This window comes from Genypterus blacodes, unplaced genomic scaffold, assembly GCF_046128005.1.
Source record: "Genypterus blacodes isolate CSIRO-AG114 ecotype Tasmania unplaced genomic scaffold, CSIRO-AGI_Gbla_v1 ptg000111l_1, whole genome shotgun sequence".
In the NCBI taxonomy this organism is placed as follows: Eukaryota; Metazoa; Chordata; class Actinopteri; order Ophidiiformes; family Ophidiidae; genus Genypterus; species Genypterus blacodes.
In genome coordinates this window covers 2,286,943-2,306,664 of record NW_027466915.1, presented here as the reverse complement: position 1 = coordinate 2,306,664, position 19,722 = coordinate 2,286,943, and the positions used below count along the sequence as shown (strand labels likewise).

Genomic DNA, 19,722 nt, shown 5'->3' with positions numbered 1-19,722 from the left:
TTGGGTAGTGAGTTTAGAGCGTGGTGTACGTGGGAAGATGCACTAGTTGGCAAGTTGAATGCAGGAGGAGGTATTAAAGATGTTGTATAGAATATATTTTTGGTGCCAGCCTCCCTGTTACCGTGGTAACTGTCCATCGATTCAGCAGCTTTACTGAACGGATCCTCCGCCCCCTACATTCCCTTATTTATTTATTTTCTTCCTCAGAGTGCGTGGTGAAGTTGAGGTGGGGGAGGAAGAGGAAGGGGAAGAAGAGAGTGGTGGTGGCGGCGTGTGTGTGTGTGTGTGTGTGTGTGGGTGGTGGGGTGGGGAGGAGGGGGTCGAATGAGAAGATTAGAAGAGAGCTAGTGGAGGCAATCTGGGGGTGGATGTGTTGGGATTGAGGATAAAACTGGTCAGAACTGCCTCAAGATTTGTGAGTATAGCCAGGGACGTGATGACATGTGAAACCTTCGCCATGTATCAAGGGACAACTCAGCACAAACCAATTACTTTCACATTTCTTAACAAGCAGGGTCACCAGCTTAAAAGCCTGGGTTGAATTGAGATGTTAAAATGGATAAATTGGTATTTCTTATCGTACAACAACTCTGAACAAGTTAGTATAACCTGTGTTAACATTAAATTATTGTTTTGAGCAATATTGCTTTTGAGATTACGGTTTAAACAGAGTGTTATTGAGCATTTTAGAACCTTTATTTAAAGACTTTGCAGAGAATAAAAGCTCTTCTTCAGCAACGCAGGTTTATCCCAACAGAACCTCCAGAAAGAGATAAGTAAGCTTTCCAATAATTACATCTTTAAAAGCATTTTTCGTTCCTTCGTGTTTTACCTCACATTCCTGCTCCAAATAACAAATAACGATGAATCTGCACATCAGAGAATACACATTACATTTAATACAGCAGTATTTAAAGCAGTTAAAGCTAATGACACCAATATCTCCTATTGCCCATCTGGCCATTAGGAAAGAAGGGATCTCTCTATGAGTTGCCTCTCCCTATCTATTTCTTCTTAGAGACTGTGGGCTTTCATTGGGAACCTTTGAAGTCTGGGCCTATGAAGCATTTCCGGACATTGTTTGTGATATTGCACAAAACCAATAAACGCTGACTTGACTGGACCAAGAATCAATATGACAGCAGAGTAAGTTTTACGTCCTTCCACAAAGATCGGCGCCATCGCAAAGCTTAAACCACACAGATAGTCAGAGGGGAAAGCAGAGTGGAGATTGAGCTACTATACAGCTGACACCAAGGACAGATATTGAATTTTCAATCAACCACTATCACTTTGAAACTACTCCACAGCTAAAATGTCTAAGCTGGGTCACACCGACCACTAGAGAACTACAACACCTTCTCATTATGAAGTCCAGTCTGCTCTCCTCTCATCCCTGCACTGCAGTGAGGGCACCGCCAACCACCAAACAAGGTGATGCAAGACATCAACCTTCAGTCAATTATTACAGCTTTACCACAAAACCAAAGTGTTACTGGTTAGGTTGCAGCTTCTTAAACGTAAGGATTTACTTTCTCTTCTATTTTGCAAAACTTTAAATTGAAAATTGAACTTTTGGCCTGGATAAGCAATTTGAAGTAGTACTCATGGACATGGGTTTTTTTTTTCATTCTGTAAAAAACAAATACCAGATCAATCAAAGCTTAAAAGAATTACTTGCAGCGCTAGTCTATGTGGAAAATGTATTTCAGCAAAAAATACTGAGGATATTGATTAGAATGCTGGCACCGCTCAAGCCTTGGTTACCACAGCTTTCCAAAGGCACAAGCCTGCACAACAAAGGGATACTCAATAAGAGCAAAAGTGTACAAATAGGACCAGTACACAAATTAATCATGGTGTTTACATGTTGGATTTACATAGGACAGGCTAACTCTCACCAGCTTTACAGGTAGATTTGATATTGTTTTGAAATGAATGGTTAACAATTGAAGGTTAGCCAAACCCTGACAAAAGTCTGCAGTCCACGGGCAAAAATATGTGAAAACTCAAGCCGTTACTGGACATCATTACTTTCTGCATTCTGAAGACCGCTGAACTAAAAGTTGACTCACGTTGTATTCACTGAAAACGAGTGGGTGCTGGTCATGCTGATGACTCATTAAAGCTGAATTGCGCCTGCCTTTCACCACAGCTTTCTTACCGAATGCTCTAATGTCCCCTCTTGCAGCTGAGTGCTAAAGCAGAACTCTGGGTCACTTGGGTGACTTCAGCCGTAGATAGATAATGTCAAAGTACATCTAGTGCAGTGAGGGAGTGTGTTTACATAGCTTTTAAATTTAATTGAATAAAAGAGCACGGTGCAGGTGGTAGAAAGCTTGTGTGTGTGTGCGTTTCTCGATTCCCATCTATTTTTATGTTGCCATGGCTCCATATTGACCTTTGCCCTCTAAATCGCATTAGCGTTTCAATATTCTCCTCCATTCTTTCTTCATCTAAATCCACTTGTTTCCCCTGCGTAATACCCTCACATCTATTCAACTCTCTGCACTGCAGTTGTTTAAGCTTCCCATCCACAAGGGAAAGGGCCCGACCCTGGTTATACTGTTGTGATGCAAGAGGATGAGTTGGCAGAGGATCTTGACCATGGAATGACCCATAAAGATCAATTGGTCATTAACCCCAGCCCTACCCCCACACACACGCAACACACAGACCTCTGTCAACGTAATCACAACTTTCGTGACAGAGGAAGACAAGAACTACAAACAGGAGGTATAATATGTGGAAAATTGAGCTTTGGCGGAACTGCAAATGGACAGTGTAGGTTTTCTTAAATGCATCTAAGAACTTAACCACTTTATTAAACTGCATTGTTACAACATGTTTTAACTAAACCAACTCAGAGGGGCACAAACAGCAAGCATCTCACTATTTGCCCTTCCCAGAAACTCTCCCCACCTCACCCCTGTTGAGTATCAGTGCTGTTTCTAGGCAACACCGCACATCACAAATCTGCCCAGCAGGTCGCCCTGTAGTGGGTGGAAAGTTTGATCATTGTTGCAGGGTACTCTAGCATGGCCAGACTCGAGCTAGAATTAGTAGCAGATGTATTTTCATGCAGTTACAAGTTGCATCACAAATCGTTGTATTATTGTACCTCCGGATTATTATATATTTTGCAATAACAAATAAGGTATCACACGATTCAATACCAATTTGATTCCATGAAGAAGTTAAAACGCCCTTCAAGGAACTGGATCTTGATGCCTGTAAGGTCTGTGGGTTTGTTGCCTTGAAAAAAAACACAGTGGCTTAACGTCACTGTTTTATGACAATTAATCAAAATCTTTCCCATCAGTACAAAAATACACAAACAAAATAACTTTCATAAATGACAATTATGTCCTTCAGCATTCAAAATGTTATCTTATGTTGCCATTCCAGTGTCATTCATCCTGTCAAGAGTGTCAAAGTGTCAATTCCATTTTAGATAGCTTCTTTTTCATATAGGTTTTGGTCAAGACAACTATAACACAATAACTCAATTGCCTCCCAGCATATATCCATTTCAAATAAAGTTTTGCCTGTTTGAGAATATTGGACATTGCCTTCTGTCACTCTCATTCATCTTGGACAGCATTTTAAGATAGAAGTCCTGAACCTTCATTCTGATATGCAGCAGATATCACTTGATATCCTATGCTTAGTAAGCATTTGTGGGCATTGCTTACATTGCTATATTTGTCAGCAGTCTTTCTCACACTAGACCAGGTTTTTTGTTTTTATCATAAGGCCACGGTGAAATTTGACCAGGATTTGAACTGCAGACTTTCACTGTGCATGGTTCAAGTTAAATGTTTGTTTTAGAATGTTTTCTAAGTAATAAGTAGCATTTACATTTATATGAAGGCACAACTCACTATTTTGGTGATTATAAAGTGTTCTCCATATCCCCTCCCTCCCCAAATCCCTCTAACGTGGAGAATTGTAACATATCCTAACATAAAGAGAAAGGATAACATAGTGTGGGCAATGCAATTTCTCCACAAGATATGGCGCTTTGGCTGGAGTGGCAGCCATGGTGAATACTGTTAACACAATCACCCAGGCAACACAATGCCACAGTCTTTAAATAAAGAAGTATAACAAAAACTTTCCACAAACTGTCACCTTTTGGGTGTTTTCGTTCCCCGAGTCAATTAGCATGCATTCACACAGGCAATGCGACATCACCACATTTAAATAAAGTACCGAAAGTACTGAAATACGGAAGTGAAAAATTTTGGGGGGAACAGCATATATCTGACACTCTGCAACCATTGTTAACCACCACCACCACCCTTCACTGTGTAGGTCTGCAAAGATGTTTATGTTTATATTTGCAGAAGTATAAAGCTTTGGTTCCATGTAAATGCATGCATTCACTGACTCACCCACTTTGCATTACTTGTTTTTCAGAGGAATGACTAAGTTTTGTTCCACCTCATACAAGCATAAAAACTTTGTTCAAATTTGGACAGAACTTGGACTCTATTGGTACGGTACAAAACGAACCCTAACAAATTATATTTTGTATGTATGATACTGAAAGGAGTTTTATTATAAAGAATTATTCTACACAACAATAACAGGACAGAAGGACAGAAGGACAGTCAAAAATAGATGAATGAATCAAAAATACACTCATATATTTACGCCTTCGGCCAGGAAGGTCAGTCTCTATTTTTAGTTAATGACAAAGCAACAGCAGGATTCTTTTGGTTGTAGGGGTGCTGGAGGTCCGTGTCTTTAACAGAGGTCATGTCTCTAATGCGCAACCCTGCAAAACTGAGAACGCGCCTGGACATCAAACAACTTGCAGCCTTGAATCAAATACAAACTGTGATATTTTTAGGCTGTCAATTGAGAAACAGTAGGTAAAATGCTTCAAGCCTGGAGGGTGTGAATAAAATGTTGTTGTTCACACTTCAAGGGGCTTTCTGGCAGTCACCCATTCAAAAGTGAAGAGTGCAGCAACAAATAGGAAGAGTAGAAAACAAAGCACAAAAATAAAGCAGCCAGCTAAAGCCTCTACCCAGTGCTCCTCATCTGATTTAGAATTATCCTTGTGACTTCAATCTGCTCTAATTTTAGATTATGAACATTTATGGCCAAGGTGTTGGTGCTGAGAAAAAGGAAAACAAAGACTTCTTGTTCTACCCTCAGTCCACTCCTTCTGCATGTTTCCTCAGAGGTGACCAGTGAATCAATGCTCTTGACCGACCACAAAATCCACTCATCGGCTTTCCAAGAAGTAGAAGCTATTCACTGATTAAAGAAGTGAATGCTAAGAGAGAGCAGCCCCAGAGGTGTGTAAGGACAATTAGCATGTCTTTAACATGCCCCCTTTGCATGTCTGTAACTGAGTGATTGAGAGGTTCTTCACCTTTCAGTGTCTCAGCTCCGTATAGAGACCCAAGACAAACACAACAATATATACAAATAACAGGACCAGCTGTAAAGGTTGAATAACATGTAAGAAAAGTTTCTCTGCAAGACAATGAGCTCCTGTTCCTACACACAACACCAATTCATGCATGCAACAGCCTGCTGTCTGCTTGCCATTGTATGTCTGTTTTTACCAGAAGGAGAGATGATCTTCTTTTTGCATTACTTCATCAAAAACAAGTGTCACAATACAGATAGCAGAGATCATCTAAAAACAGCAACAATGACAGAGAATCAACACACTTGTGTAGGAGTGGTTCCTTTCTGCTTTTTTTCCCTGTCTTTTCTTCTCATGCTGCACTACAGCTCAGTACTCATCAAGCCCCCAAAGCATTACATAATATGGCCATGCAATAAAAATTGCATATGATTAATCCGTGCACATTCATTATGGAGAATACTGAGGTTAGTAGCTGAATATAACATTCACATTTCATATGGCATTGCGTTCCTTTTCAGTTCGACTGTCCAATGGGGATTCCATTGCCAATTATGAATCTATTTCATTAACAATTCCTCAGACTATTCTGGTTTGTAGAAGTCCAGAATTTCCAAAAACAAAAAACACTTCCAGATTATGTTAATGCCAAACACAAATGCTCTCACATGTGCACCTACTCCTGCGCTGTCATACCCGAGGGGATCAATGGGAAGGGCTGGATGGAAATCTAATCACAGCCTCAGTGGACAAAGCTCCTCATTGTGTGGGTTGAAGTGAAACCTTACATAAAGAATGTGAACATGATGTCATATAGTCCACCAGGTTCATCCCACAATGCAGCATGCAAGATGAAGCAAGTGTTTTATACTTTTAATGAGAGTAAATGCTGGTTCCTTTTGGTTCTGATAGTGTGAATGCTCTGATATAGGCATTGCACTAATAAATGGATAACACTCACGTCAATTCTCCCATCAATGCGTGAATGCTCCCTGGATCCATTGCAACAGGTACAATTTGGAAGTGGACCTCAAGACTATTTATTCAGTACCATTATAGGACTTCTCCCTTTAATGCAATCCATCCATTAACACAACAGCACAGCACAACAGGACTCCTTCATTATGTGTTCAGCCAGAAAATGTAACGTTAACTTAAGTCGTGTGTATGTGCAAAGTTCTAACTTTTGTGATGTGACTTGATTGTGAATTTAGTTATGTCCGACACAATAAGAACACAGATGTCATAGGAGCTGACACACAATTTGCGATACAAAAAAATACCGTTGTGTTAGAAAACACAAGTCACACACACATACACACACTCAACAACCTCCATCTCAGTTGTGTGTGCTTTGCCCTGATGGCTCTAATACTACAACCAATACATGTGATCTTATCCCTAGTTTTGTATCAAGAAGCTTCTATTTTTGCTTCCATATGTATTTGTGTGTATTTGGCATTAAGCCATGACCCGTGACTTCCTTCAGGCTCATTGATTCCCTGGGATAGTCGCTCAACTGCTTCCACTTGAAATTATTATTACCCATCCATCCATTCAAATCTCTTATCCTGGTCAGGGTCATAGTGATCCTGTTTAAGAAAGATTTTGATGTGAGGAAGAAAAACAAAATCTGTCTCTGGACACATATGAAGATACGGAAAAAACATCCAATCCTACACCAACAAACTAGATGTCGTGTTACAACGCTTTGCACTAACATAGATGTGTGGTGTGCGTTCCATAGGCGTACTAAGCGGTAGATGTTGCTGTTCCTGTATACTCAGAGTGTTTGACAGAGCCGATAATCCTTTGCCACAACATCTGAAACTCTGTGCGTTGGATTACAGACTACTTGTGTGAGTTTTTGATAAATTAGTTTGCTGATGGGCCGAGGGACAAGAGGTAAGTGAGTATGATCTATAGCTCCAATAACAATTTTGGCCACTGAATATCTTTGGATGTGGAGAAATTGATGTATATTTGTGCAGTACAGTGTATTCAGCACCAGGGACATTGTGCGACAAAATATGGACATTAATACAACTTCACTAATATGCGCCTGTTCTCCAGAGGTAGAGAAAATTCAAGCAGAATTGAATCCTTCCTTAAATGCATAAAAGGAGAGGAGCGCACCTCGCGATGACTCACAGAGCTGACATGCAAACTGCGCTTCCAGGCGGCGTGCGCCTGTTTGATACATAACACACATGTTTTTTAGAGCAGAATGCGTCATATCTGTGCTCCAAACCAGCGCAAAAGGCTTAGTACATCTGGCCCTTTGTTCTTACATAAGAGAACACGATGAAGCACTCTGGGTAAAGGCAACGTGCTGAGTCTCACTAAGTAATGGCTTTCATGCAAAAGTAAGCTTGAATATTTCACCACTGCTCTTAAGGAGTCAACGCCAACTGGCCAAGAGGGTCTGGGCTCTGAGCACACGTGTGCTCAACAGCATGAAGGGAAGAGAGGGAGAGAGGAAAGTCCATCTTTGGAATTCGCAGGCAAAAATGTTTGGCCTCTTGTTTCGTCAGATGCAGTCTATACATAGGCTGCAAAACACTCAGTTGAGATTTTCCCCATAAATGACGAGGAGCGCTCTGTCACTTTCACTTATAGCCCATGTTGCCAGGATGCCCTTTGTGTGACGTAAATAGGCAAGTTGCCTCTTACAGAGTAACCTTTTCACACTTGGATCAGCTTACTTAGTACAACTAATAGGGCTGATAGCATGCTGACAGGATTCATTTCTGATAACATATATCATCCAATTAGGACATAAGTATTTTTGAGTCATTTCCACAGTGGCTAGAAGTACAAGAACAGTACATTTGACACAAAGTCACAACCCAGAATGATGTCAAATGAAATGCAATTCAAATAACGACAAAAAACAGTATGTATAATAGTTTGTATGAAGATTTACCGATTTTTCAATGCAATACATCACTAATTGCTAAATAAGTATTGAGACACATGATATTCAAGGAAAACCCACTATCAAGTTTCCATATGAAAAGAATCCATTACAATCACATGGATGATATGCTAAAGCATGTACACTCTAAATAACTTATGATCTCAAAATCTACATTGTCTTACATGATTACTCCCCCTTTCATAAAGATCTAATCAATATTTTGTTTTTAGTTTGCCTCAGTCTATATGCATGTTGGATGTGATTTTAGTGGCTGTGGAATGACCCACTCTGAGTTTATCAGATCTAAACCATAGTGCCAGTATAGTCATGCATGAAACCGGTACAAAATAATTTTCCTATAGCTGAGAAAGATGAGAAAGATACGAAATAGCAGACCAGGAATATAATTAAGCTTTAATTGTTACTGTGGGTAAAAAATCCATGTAACAGCATTTTCACCTTCCAGTCAGCACTTTCAATACTTCTGTCTTTTGTTATAAGTGAGGATTCCCCCATTCCAAAAGGTCTGGAGTAGAGGCTTAAGGAAAAAAGCACATTTTCAGACGTTTCAGTCATTTAATAAAAGGTCTGTCGAGTAGGCAGAAAGACTGTCTATTACAATGATGCTGTCAAATTCTGCCTTCAAAATGTGCTGCTCCAGTCTCTGACCAGAGTGGAGCAGCAGAGCCCAGAGCTGGCTGACAGAAGTTCAACACAACTTCAACCGAGAGGCAGGCAACATTCCTCTACGGCTGCCGACAGCAGAGGCAGCGAAGAATCACGCTCCTTACAACATACAAACACTAAATATGCTCACACACTCAATAACATATAATAATCAGAATAATAATACTGTCTCTGATTTAAACATCCTGTGGTCGTGAAAAATGATTTACACACACACACACACACGCGCGCGCGCGCGCGCACACACACACACACACACGCGCACACACACTGAGTGATCTGACACGAGCAGACAGAGATTCTCCCCTTCTGCTTCACCACATGCCTCATTCTACCACAATGCTCAATCCCTCTCTATCATCCAGCAAGTCATTCATTCATGCTATATTTCTTACCTTAGTGGTGACTATGCAAAGACAATCCATGCTGGCCAGAGGGAAAAAAAGGAGCTCTTAACCTACACTCGGATTCATCCTCGCCAAAACCACCACTGGTGAGAAAAAAAGTGAAGAAGATGGAGAAAAAGATACTGATGTGAAGAAAGGAGGAGGGAAGATAAAGCAAAGGCAGGGTTTACTGAATAAGAAGGAGATGAAGAGGAAGAGGGGGAGGAGAAGAGGAGCACACACACACACACACACACACAAACGCACACATAAACACTCACACGCACACACACTGGCAAGGGAGAGAAGCCACGGCGGACGGACGTTACAGCATGTGGGCCCCTCGCAAGGATCGGGATGCCTCCTCCACAGTGCTGAAGGCTATCAGGATTCCTAACGCCATCTCAGCGCACAGCACACGTCATCAGTCAACACATACACACACGACACACGCACGCACACACAACCACACACTTTGAAACGCTGAACCGCTGGCTTGGCCTCCTCCAACAACCTGATACCATCGCTTAGCTTCTCTTCCTCTCATTCATCCTCTAGCTCTCCTTCGTGCTTTTTTAGTTCATCCTCCTCTCCCTCTCCTGTCTCCAGGCTGAGCAACTAAGCAGCGCTACAGGATGAGAGCGAGAGCAAGCAAAAGCGTGAGCAAGAGAGAGGGGGAGAGAGAGAGAGAGAGTGGAGGACGAGAGCGTCTGCTCAGCGGAATGAATCAGATTCCCATGCTCTCTGTCTCTTGGGCTATTAGCTGCAATGGCAAAATGACTAGAACTTAATAATTACACCCGGCTTTAATTTCATCTGAAAAGAAGCACTGCCTTCCATTGACTGCGAGAGTGCTGCGAGAGTGCTGTGTGTGTGTGTGTGTGTGTGTGTGTGTGTGTGTGTGTGTGTGTGTGTGTGTGTGTGTGTGTGAGTGTTTAAGAGAGGCAAGGCAAATACAGAAGTCCACAGATTACACTCAATATCTGGTCAACAATACTAACAGTAATTCACCTTAATTAAGAATTTGCAGCCACTGATCACTTCTACTATACAAACACAATAAAACATACATAGCTGAACTGGCTGACCAACTGGGGAATACTTCATAATTAATTATTACCTCAGCATCTTTCAGACCCAACCAATAGTTTGTTTCAATGCTGCTGCGTCATAATAAATCATAATATGGCTGCAGATGCCCCATACATGACTCAGAAATTCTCACTAAGACTGCACTGCTGACCATGATAATGATGAAGTGAAACGAAAATACCAAACTGCAATCCAAAAATATGTTATGGGATACTGGCCAATTATCACAACATATCACAGCGAATGTGTCAGAGAGGTTTCCAAAAACAGATCCTGGACCATCTGGACTAATGCAGCATAAAGTCATTGACACATTATCACAATGGGATAATGTAGTAGCCTGAAAACATTGTTGCTAATAGGCAAAACAGATTTCATGTTTGCAATGTCTGTAAGTGGGTAGAAATTAATTGCCTCTCAGATCTATTTCAAGATGGAAAGAGAAATCCAATTCCTATTCAGTTACTTTATTTTGTGGTTTGTTGACTAAGATATCTGACAAAAACGCAAGAAATAATCCAAATTCATCCAATTATTGTTTGCAAGAAGTTGCACATTCCTCAACGTCGTCACTTAAAATGTTTGAATTGGAAGGATTTTCATTTTCAAGGAATTGTAGCACATTTTTTTGCCGAACGATGCAGAATCAAACACCTTTACCACAATTACTAAGCTACTTTGTTTACTTTAATAAAAGTTATTGTAGGGCAAATCAGGAACTTAAAGGCGAGAAGAGCCGGTGGGCAACGAAATGACTAAACTCTCTTGATGTCATAGAACAGGACATACCAGCAGAGCTGCGTTAAGCGGAGGCGGAAGCACCAGGGGGCCCAGTTTGAAGCTGCAAATTGTGTTTTCTCCTCGCTAATGACCTGAGCCGATTCAAATTCATCACTGCTGTTGTATCCTGGCACCAAATACTGCATCCGGTGAACACTATCAGTTAGGTGTTGCAGTCAGAAACATGGGACTAGAGCAATGCATTGCAGATGCTGAACAACGTAATTACAGGGCTCACACAGTCCAAGGTGTCAAGGTTCACTGTTGCGCTAGACGACGCAAATGCAGTGGTTGAAAAACCTAATGTTGAAAGACACGCCCACAGAGGTTAAAGGCCATCAATCCACTTGACACAAAAGTCCAAGTGCTAAGTGCGGAGGAGAGGATTCAGGCAGAATACTTTGATGTTATACTGGACACTGCCATCTCCAAAACCAAGGAGCCCTTTTTGCAGCTGCAGGAACACCACAACCACTTTGATTTTCTCAGACCAGTTCCATGACATCACTAAGAGAAAAACCTCCAGACATCTGCTCCAAACTGCTGAATAATCTGCACAACGGAGAAGACTGCAACATCTGTGCCCGAACATTGCTGAGCAAACTAGATGCGCTCAAAACCCGTTGTGCCACCAGGCAGAGACCAAGCAGAGACCAGTGAACATGATGCAGTTCATGCATGAAAACAGACTAGCCGACCTGTTCTCAAACTGCTTCACAGCATTGCTGATTCTGGCGACACTTCCTGTCACAAGTTGCCTCAAGGGAGCAATTTTGTCTTAGCTGAAAATGATCAAAACCTTAGGACGACAATGACGCAAAGCCGACTGTTAAACCTGGCAAGAGCATTGACAACTGCAGCTCAGCCTTTCCTTTTATCACTCCAATTTTTGTTGTGCTAATCAATACAATCCAGCAAATGGCACACTTCGCACCCCAGGACGCCCGCAATGAAATATTGTAACTATTTCAACGAGCTCTTGTGTGAAGCGCACCATTTGCAACATTTTGTCGACTACGACGCTGTGTGTGCCTGTAGTAACGTGTAGCTTTACGGTGAGTCCCCATATGTTTCACATGTAATCACTGACAGGCGTCCTCATACTCATCTACAGCCACAACTCAACCCAGCTGCATTGAAGTAAAACGTTTTGTTACAATTATGATAACTATGGGGTTATAATTTCTATGAATTGCGATGGATGTATAAATAACATCACACATCACACCTGGCCAGCCTTCCTCTCATTCTTTCTACAGTCATCACAGTCAATAAACAACAAACATCTACGTATGAGGCCAGCAAATGGTGTTTGACTGGAAACACACGAGCCAACATGTGCTCCTTTAAAGAGAACAGATACAAGACAGCACTGCATGTTGTCTTGTGTCTGTCGCACAGCTCTAGCTCAGTGTCAGCACTCTGAGTCACTGAGAGATAAACACACACAGCCACTCTGATGTCACCACCTTCCTTTTGTATAAGCTATGAGCCTCTGACCTCGACCTATTTCTATTTCACGGTACCTCCATGTTGTAGGCATCCTGGCAAAGGGGTGGATTGTAGATTTTGATCTTGATTATTGCTTTTGTTTGTGGAAAAAAAGCAGCACCTGTACACTCCAGTTCCGCCATGCATGTACTACTACTGAACACATTCAGACCTCTCCCAGGGCAATGGCACTAATCTTTTCAGGAGACGCCGCTCACACGACTACTGCTTATTGCATTAGAGGTAAGGAATGATTTAGCCTCCTTTGTTAGGGCTGCTGCTCATATGTGCAGACTAGGTGTGACTTAGCTCAGTGGTTCCCAAACAACCACTGGTTTAGCTGGAAAGTTGGAAAGATCTACTACGTTCATTTTAACCATGCAGCTGATCGATATCTGCCCTCAATGCATTGACCTAAGTCCGTTTTTTTAAAAGGGTTTTAGCAGATTTGCAGTTCTTCCAGTGATATTCAGTAAAAGTTAAATAATGGCAACATGTACAGTATTAATTTTAGGAACCGTGTATGCACAGGTTGAATAGTTAATGATGAATATTGATAATGTATCCATAAAGCCATTGAATGCCTTCTTATTACCTATTTTGGAGATTATCCTTCTGTTTCTGCTTCACTAGATAGGCGGCACACAGCAAAAAGAGACAAGAAAGCACAACACTGTGCACTGAATCTCGACACAAAGAGTACAAGGTGGTTTGCACGTGGAACATATCGACTTACAAGAACCCATTTCACAAAGCAAGTGTAATCAATGAATTAGTCCTTAGAGTGTTCATGTCATTTAACAAAGTGACAGCAAAGACTTAATACCCAGTGCTTGTCCCTAGAAGTAGGACAAAACTGCACTCAAAGCAAAGTCATGTTTTGCTCATGTCATAACAGCCATGACCAAACATGGTGATATATTTGGCACTACATTTATTCTGGCCCTCAACCTTCTGATCACATCTCCCAACCTTTCATGAACATAATCCCCTTTACTTCCATGAGCTCATTGTTGTTTTGAGGATTATGGAGCTACAAATTACTTCTTGAGGAAGCGAGTATTATATGACCAAGAATAGATATGACAGGCTGCATTACACCTGAGTGTGTTACCGTGCTGTGACAAATGATGAGGTGAAATCAGAAAATGAGATCACAGAGTGAAAAGTACCAAGAATGGATGCTAGTGATGAAAACACAATTGTCTCAAAGTAACACAGCATCATACACACACAGCATCACACACACACAGCATCACACACACACACACACAGAGAACTCACCTCAGAGGTCTTGGCACTGTTTTCTGCCTGCTCCATCCCACTGGGCTCTGAGCTGCTCTGCTCCCTCTGCTGGGAACAACAAACAAGTGCATAATTCATCAATACAACAAGAACAACAACGGTGCGATGAATCAACCTGAGGGACACATGTGGATGAAAGCATCAAAGACGTTATTTCTGAGGCTATTTTTTATCCATAGAGAGGAAAAGACAATAACGGCAATACGTGGGTGAAGATGGGTGAAAAAGGAAACAAAGTAGTAGTAGTAGTTAGATGATGTCATTGCTGTATGTTGGCTAGACTATTCTATTTCTTAGGTATGTTATAACTTGATTGCACATTGCAAGTTCCTTCATTAAAATAATTATAACTTATTAAAAGCTAGGGTAGAAGTAGATTGGGGAAATTCTTAAACTTAATGAAGAAGAGTACATGTTTGAAGGGTGTCCGTAGTCTCACGAAGAGTTATAGTGTCAATATACTGGTAAAGGGATAGAGACTGAGACATCATTGGCTCATTACTGTCTTTCTATTGCTTTGGTGCCTCATTAGAAGCTCAGATAATGCAAGTCATGTGGCAGAGAAGACTAAAAATAGCCTTTTAGCGCAATTATTTACCATCAATGAAACTCAACATATATTGATTTCATTACAATTGAACGTGCTGTCTTCAATCAACTGTCCCTGTACCTCCACCAGAACAACCTTTTGGACCCCCACCAGTCCGGCTTCAAGGTGGGCCACTCGACCGAGACGGCCCTCCTGGCAGTGACCGAGTCACTCCAAACTGCTAGAGCGAACTCTCTCTCCTCTGTCCTGATTCTCCTGGACCTGTCTGCAGCATTCGACACGGTGAACCACCAGATCCTTCTCTCTACCCTTGAGGGAATGGGTGTCTCTGGCTCTGCGCTCTCCATGTTCGCGTCCTACCTGACAGGTCGCTCCTACCAGGTAACACTGAGAGGTTCTGCTTCGAAGCCACGTAGGCTCACCACTGGGGTTCCGCAAGGTTCGGTCTTGGGCCCTCTTCTTTTCTCCCTCTACACAACATCTCTTGGTTCGGTTATCCACTCCCATAACTTCTCCTACCACTGCTATGCTGATGACACCCAGCTGATTCTGTCGTTTCCTCCTTCTGACGCCCAAGTGGAGACGCGCATCGCTGCTTGCCTGGCAGACATCTCGGGGTGGATGTCGAAGCACCACCTGAAGCTCAACCTGGACAAGACTGAGATGGTGTTTCTCCCAGGGAAGGGCTGCCCGCACCGAGACCTGGCCATCACCATAGATGACTCCGTGGTGACGTCTACTCGGACCGCGAGGAATCTGGGTGTGACCCTGGACGACCAACTGTCGTTCGCGGCAAACATCGCTTCGGTGACGCGTTCCTGCAGATTCCTCCTCTACAACATCCGGAGGATCCGTCCCTTCCTCACCGACAAGGCAGCGCAGGTGCTGATCCAGGCTCTTGTCATCTCCCGCCTGGACTACTGCAACTCCCTCCTTGCTGGCGCCCCGGCTTCCGCTATCAGACCTCTGGAGCTCGTCCAGAAAGCTGCTGCTCGTCTGGTGTTCAACCTTCCCAAGTTCTCCCACACAACTTGCCTTCTCCGTTCTCTACACTGGCTCCCCGTAGCTGCTCGCATCCAGTTTAAAACTCTGGTGCTAGCCTACAGGGCAGTGAAAGGAACAGCTCCTTCATACCTCCAGGCTATGGTCAAGCCCTACACCCCCGGCCGACCACTTCGCTCTGCTGCCTCCAGGCGACTGGCTGCCCCGGCGCTCAGCGGCCCCTGCTTGCGATCGATGCGGTCACGGCTTTTCTCTGTTCTGGCACCTCAGTGGTGGAATGCTCTCCCGACTGATGTCAGGACAGCGGAGTCGCTGCCCATCTTTCGCCGCAGGCTGAAGACCCATCTCTTCAAGAAACACTACCCAGATCCTCCCTCTTAGGACATCACCTACTCTGTCCTAGCTCTTCTGATGCTCTTGTTTTCTAATCTTTCATTTCTAATCTGTCCTTTTGTTTTTTGTTTTTTTCTCATTCATCATAGTACCTAACTTATTGCACTTCTACTCTAGCTCTAGTTATGCTCTTAGCTGTTGGTTTAGGAAGGAAATGCGCTTACGATTTCTTGTGACCTGAAGTTCTTTTATCTACCTTTGTTGAACACACTTATTGTAAGTCGCTTTGGATAAAAGCGTCTGCTAAATGACCGTAATGTAATGTAATGTAATTACTCATCATATAGTTGACTAACCAAAAGTCCATCCAATTTCACAAACCCGGTCTAGACATCAGATAACGAAAAACTAATTTGATGGTGAAAAACAGCAGAGCCAAGGGCCAGAAACACAGCTGTAGAAGTTCTGAAAACTATGAAAGAATTTGACGTTGACCTACTTCTACTGATTGCAATGTTAGTCTACAGGCAAGAAATCATAGCAGAGGTGCAGTGGAAATCTAGTCATCGCTATATCAAAAAAGTCAAGAGCAATTGACTGTGAAAACTTTGGGGACAATCAGCCACATGATCAAAATGGTACAGGCAGTCTGTATATTGACAATTTGAAGGAAGAACCAGAGAAACGGAGTGGTTTCATGAGGGTGAGAGGAAGAGAAAACACAATTTTCCTCCAACAGATTGCAAGTTAAGGAGCTGTTGAAAGATCGGTACCAAGACCTGTAAAACTTGTTTTACTGACTGCACAAAATAATATATATATTAGGGCTGCAGCTAACGATTATTTTTTCAATGATTAATCTACAGATTGTTTTTCCGATAAATCTATTGATCTATAGATTATATTTATTTCGCAATATAACAATTATTTTCCCCAAAATAAATATCAAACTTAGCTCATTAATATTTCAGTGTTTTCTCCAATCATCTTCTCTTGAAAACAAACAAATGTAACAAAGATTCGCAATGCATTATTCCACAACTAGACAATTTTTGACTGATAATCTCCGTTTTATAATCCAACATATTGCTTATTCAATTCAAGTAAAGGGATCGAGCGCAATCTGCATTCAACAACCAAAATACATGAGACGCAGGTCCGTTTGCGCTTCCGCACGTCAGCCGGCAAAGACACGTTTGCGGCTTGCTAGCCACACGTCAGCCGACAAAGAGCCGCCTTAAAACGCGCTCCGTGATGCTTTCACTTGGCTTTTCACCGTGGCCTTTTTTCGCCGCACTTTGTTCCCCGGTTGCGTGCATGCTTCCACCTGGCGCAGCCATCTTACGTCATCAAAACGCGTCGGCGCGCGGTTATGCAAATCGAGGGATTTACGTAATCGAGTAGTCGATTATATATATACACACATACACAAAGCCAGTACCGCAACATCCTACTCTAACACTGTAGAAATAGTCAAAAAAATGCAAAATTTAAATTACCTGAGCTTGATCATCACCAGTAACGCAAGGTATGAAACAGAGGTGAGAAACAGGACTGTCCATGCATAACAAACTTTAGATTAAGGAAGATTTAGGAAACATTTTAAAGAACAAAAAAACTCAATTCCAAGTGTGAACATACTGCATCGGGACGATTTGGATCTATCAATGCGAAAGCTCGCAAGAGAACTTTAAAACATGAACACTGGACACAACCAACTGAAAGAATTCATGAGCAGAGAGCATATTCTCCAAGGTGCCACAGTCTGCCCCCAATTAGCCATTCTGTGGATACACTGTACATCCATTTTAATAAATTATTCTGAAGCCCATTAATCAGCTAATTCAATAAATGGATTACTTATTCAAGCATTACAGCTGAAAAACAAAGGTTATGATCATTTACATTTATCTGGCTGGCAATACAGGCAAATTATTTGTCTTCAAAATTGTGTTCAAATGCACATAATTCCTATAACTCCTGCATTAATCTGTCATCCAGAGTTCATGAACAATGAATCATTCATAGCAGGGAGCTTCACAAAAATGGAATTTACACTTTGACAAAAGCCGTCAAGCTGGCTGAATTATCTATCAAACTGCATAAAGGAGTTTAAAATATTAATTGTTTTAATCTCCGAATACTGAAGATGGGCCCTGATCATTCATTTTGATGGGGCATCTGCCACCGCTCACAATTTGACATGACCTTTGCCTAATCTTTGATGGAAAGAGGACATGGTACACTGTGCCAGTGACCTCGTGGAGGGGTCACTGGTCTCAGAGGACTCATGTAATCCCCTTCACTTATCCCTATCCTGGTACTACTGGATTACCCCTGCGTAGTGGTTCAGGAGTATAGAGGGGCGGTTTGTGAAGATTCAAATGATAGATTAAAATAAAGATAAAAAAAGAAGATCATATAAACCTTATGAAGCTGGTATGTTTGGAAACTTCCCCCTCTGTTGTAACCCCCCTTTTGTTTGTGTTTTAGTGTTATTGCAGCAGAGGCAAGGCTGATATGATACAAGAGGTTGTGTGTGCAGACAAAGAGGATTACTGGTGGATTACGAAACTGTTTGGTCCAATTACAAGTGAAACGTCAAACATGCTATAATTGACATGTGCAGTACACACAGGCCTTCTCTCACACTGGGCAAGGACGTCTATCAAACTCCATGTAACCCGCAAAGAGCAAGTTACCTTTATACACCCTTCACCCTGAGCAGGTATTGTAACAATTGTTAAATTAAGCAGAGAAGGCTCGTGTGCTACATTTATGTGCTGGCTTTCATAATAAGGAGAATTCCACATATTAGCTTTATACATGCATGATCTTTATCTTGCATGGGCAGATATTTCAGAAAATGTGACATTGCTTGTTGCTTGGTAATTCTTCAGGCAAAAACGTTTTTATTCCTCTCTCACAATTTTTTCAGTCCTTCACAGTCCTCATCTATTCACCATGCTCCGTTCCTTTCTTTTAATTAGAATGTCACAGCGTCAGTGTCAAATTCACATTTATCAAATCTCTCACACAGACAAACACTCGCACACACACAGTCTGTTCCTTGAAACTGGCTAAACTGCTGAAGAAGTCTGTGCTGTTGCTGTACAGTGTTTTTTATTTTTCAAATATAAGCCATGCTTTGAACTCTCATATTACATATTACAAATATAGATCAAATGGAGGGTGTACTTGAGTAGAATGAAGGGAAAGTGTCCATTTCCTGTCCAAATCTTCTTACCAGAGCAGCTCTACATAGACAAGTTCACTACAGATACTAGATAAGCGCGGACAAAATTCCCTGCATAGATAATACGTCAGACTAGATTGAATATGATGGGTAACCATTGATGGAAAATGTGGCTATATTTAACACACAGTATTTTCAAATTCCAAACATATCTAATTTATTCCCTACAACATTTCCTATCATGAAAGATAGGAGATGTTTCAAGAATTCGATTAAGATTGAAAAAGATCATAAAACATCCTTAAAACATTAAAAAAAAATACAGTCATGACTAATAAACAGAAAAATGAGGAAATCAAAAAATGGCACAGCTATAAAAAGTAGCTTGGTTATTTCTGTAGCACTAAAAGGCTTAGAATTGGAACCAGCTGCAGGAACATGATACATTAATGCGTTCAGTGAGCCAACAACAGCTTTTTGCTTGTTAAAAAGTTTGTCCGAATTTGATTTTGTACATTTTTGGTGGAATTGTATCTGTAGATCTACCTGGGAAACTGCAAGAACAGAACAGACTTCATTACAGCTCAGACA

General features: G+C 41.7%; 2 protein-coding genes across 2 annotated transcripts in view; one reads left to right on the top strand and one right to left on the bottom strand.

Moving 5' to 3' along the window:
* dlg2 (discs, large homolog 2 (Drosophila)) overlaps positions 1 to 19,722 on the bottom strand; it is a 137,390-nt gene that overhangs the window by 100,797 nt on the left and 16,871 nt on the right. The window contains exon 4 of the mRNA XM_076161279.1: positions 14,030 to 14,098. Within this exon, the coding sequence (XP_076017394.1) occupies positions 14,030 to 14,098 (69 nt within the window). The remainder of the gene's footprint in view (positions 1 to 14,029; positions 14,099 to 19,722) is intronic.
* Positions 14,698 to 16,061, top strand: LOC143009231 (uncharacterized). Its single transcript, XM_076161280.1, has 2 exons — positions 14,698 to 14,981; positions 15,178 to 16,061. The coding sequence occupies exon 2, from the start codon at positions 15,222 to 15,224 to the stop codon at positions 15,981 to 15,983; it is 762 nt and encodes a 253-aa protein (XP_076017395.1). The 5' UTR covers positions 14,698 to 14,981; positions 15,178 to 15,221; the 3' UTR covers positions 15,984 to 16,061.

Excerpts from the sequence above, each read along its gene's own strand:
- LOC143009231 (XM_076161280.1), top strand. The coding sequence starts at position 15,222 with ATGTCGAAGCACCACCTGAAGCTCAACCTGGACAAGACTGAGATGGTG.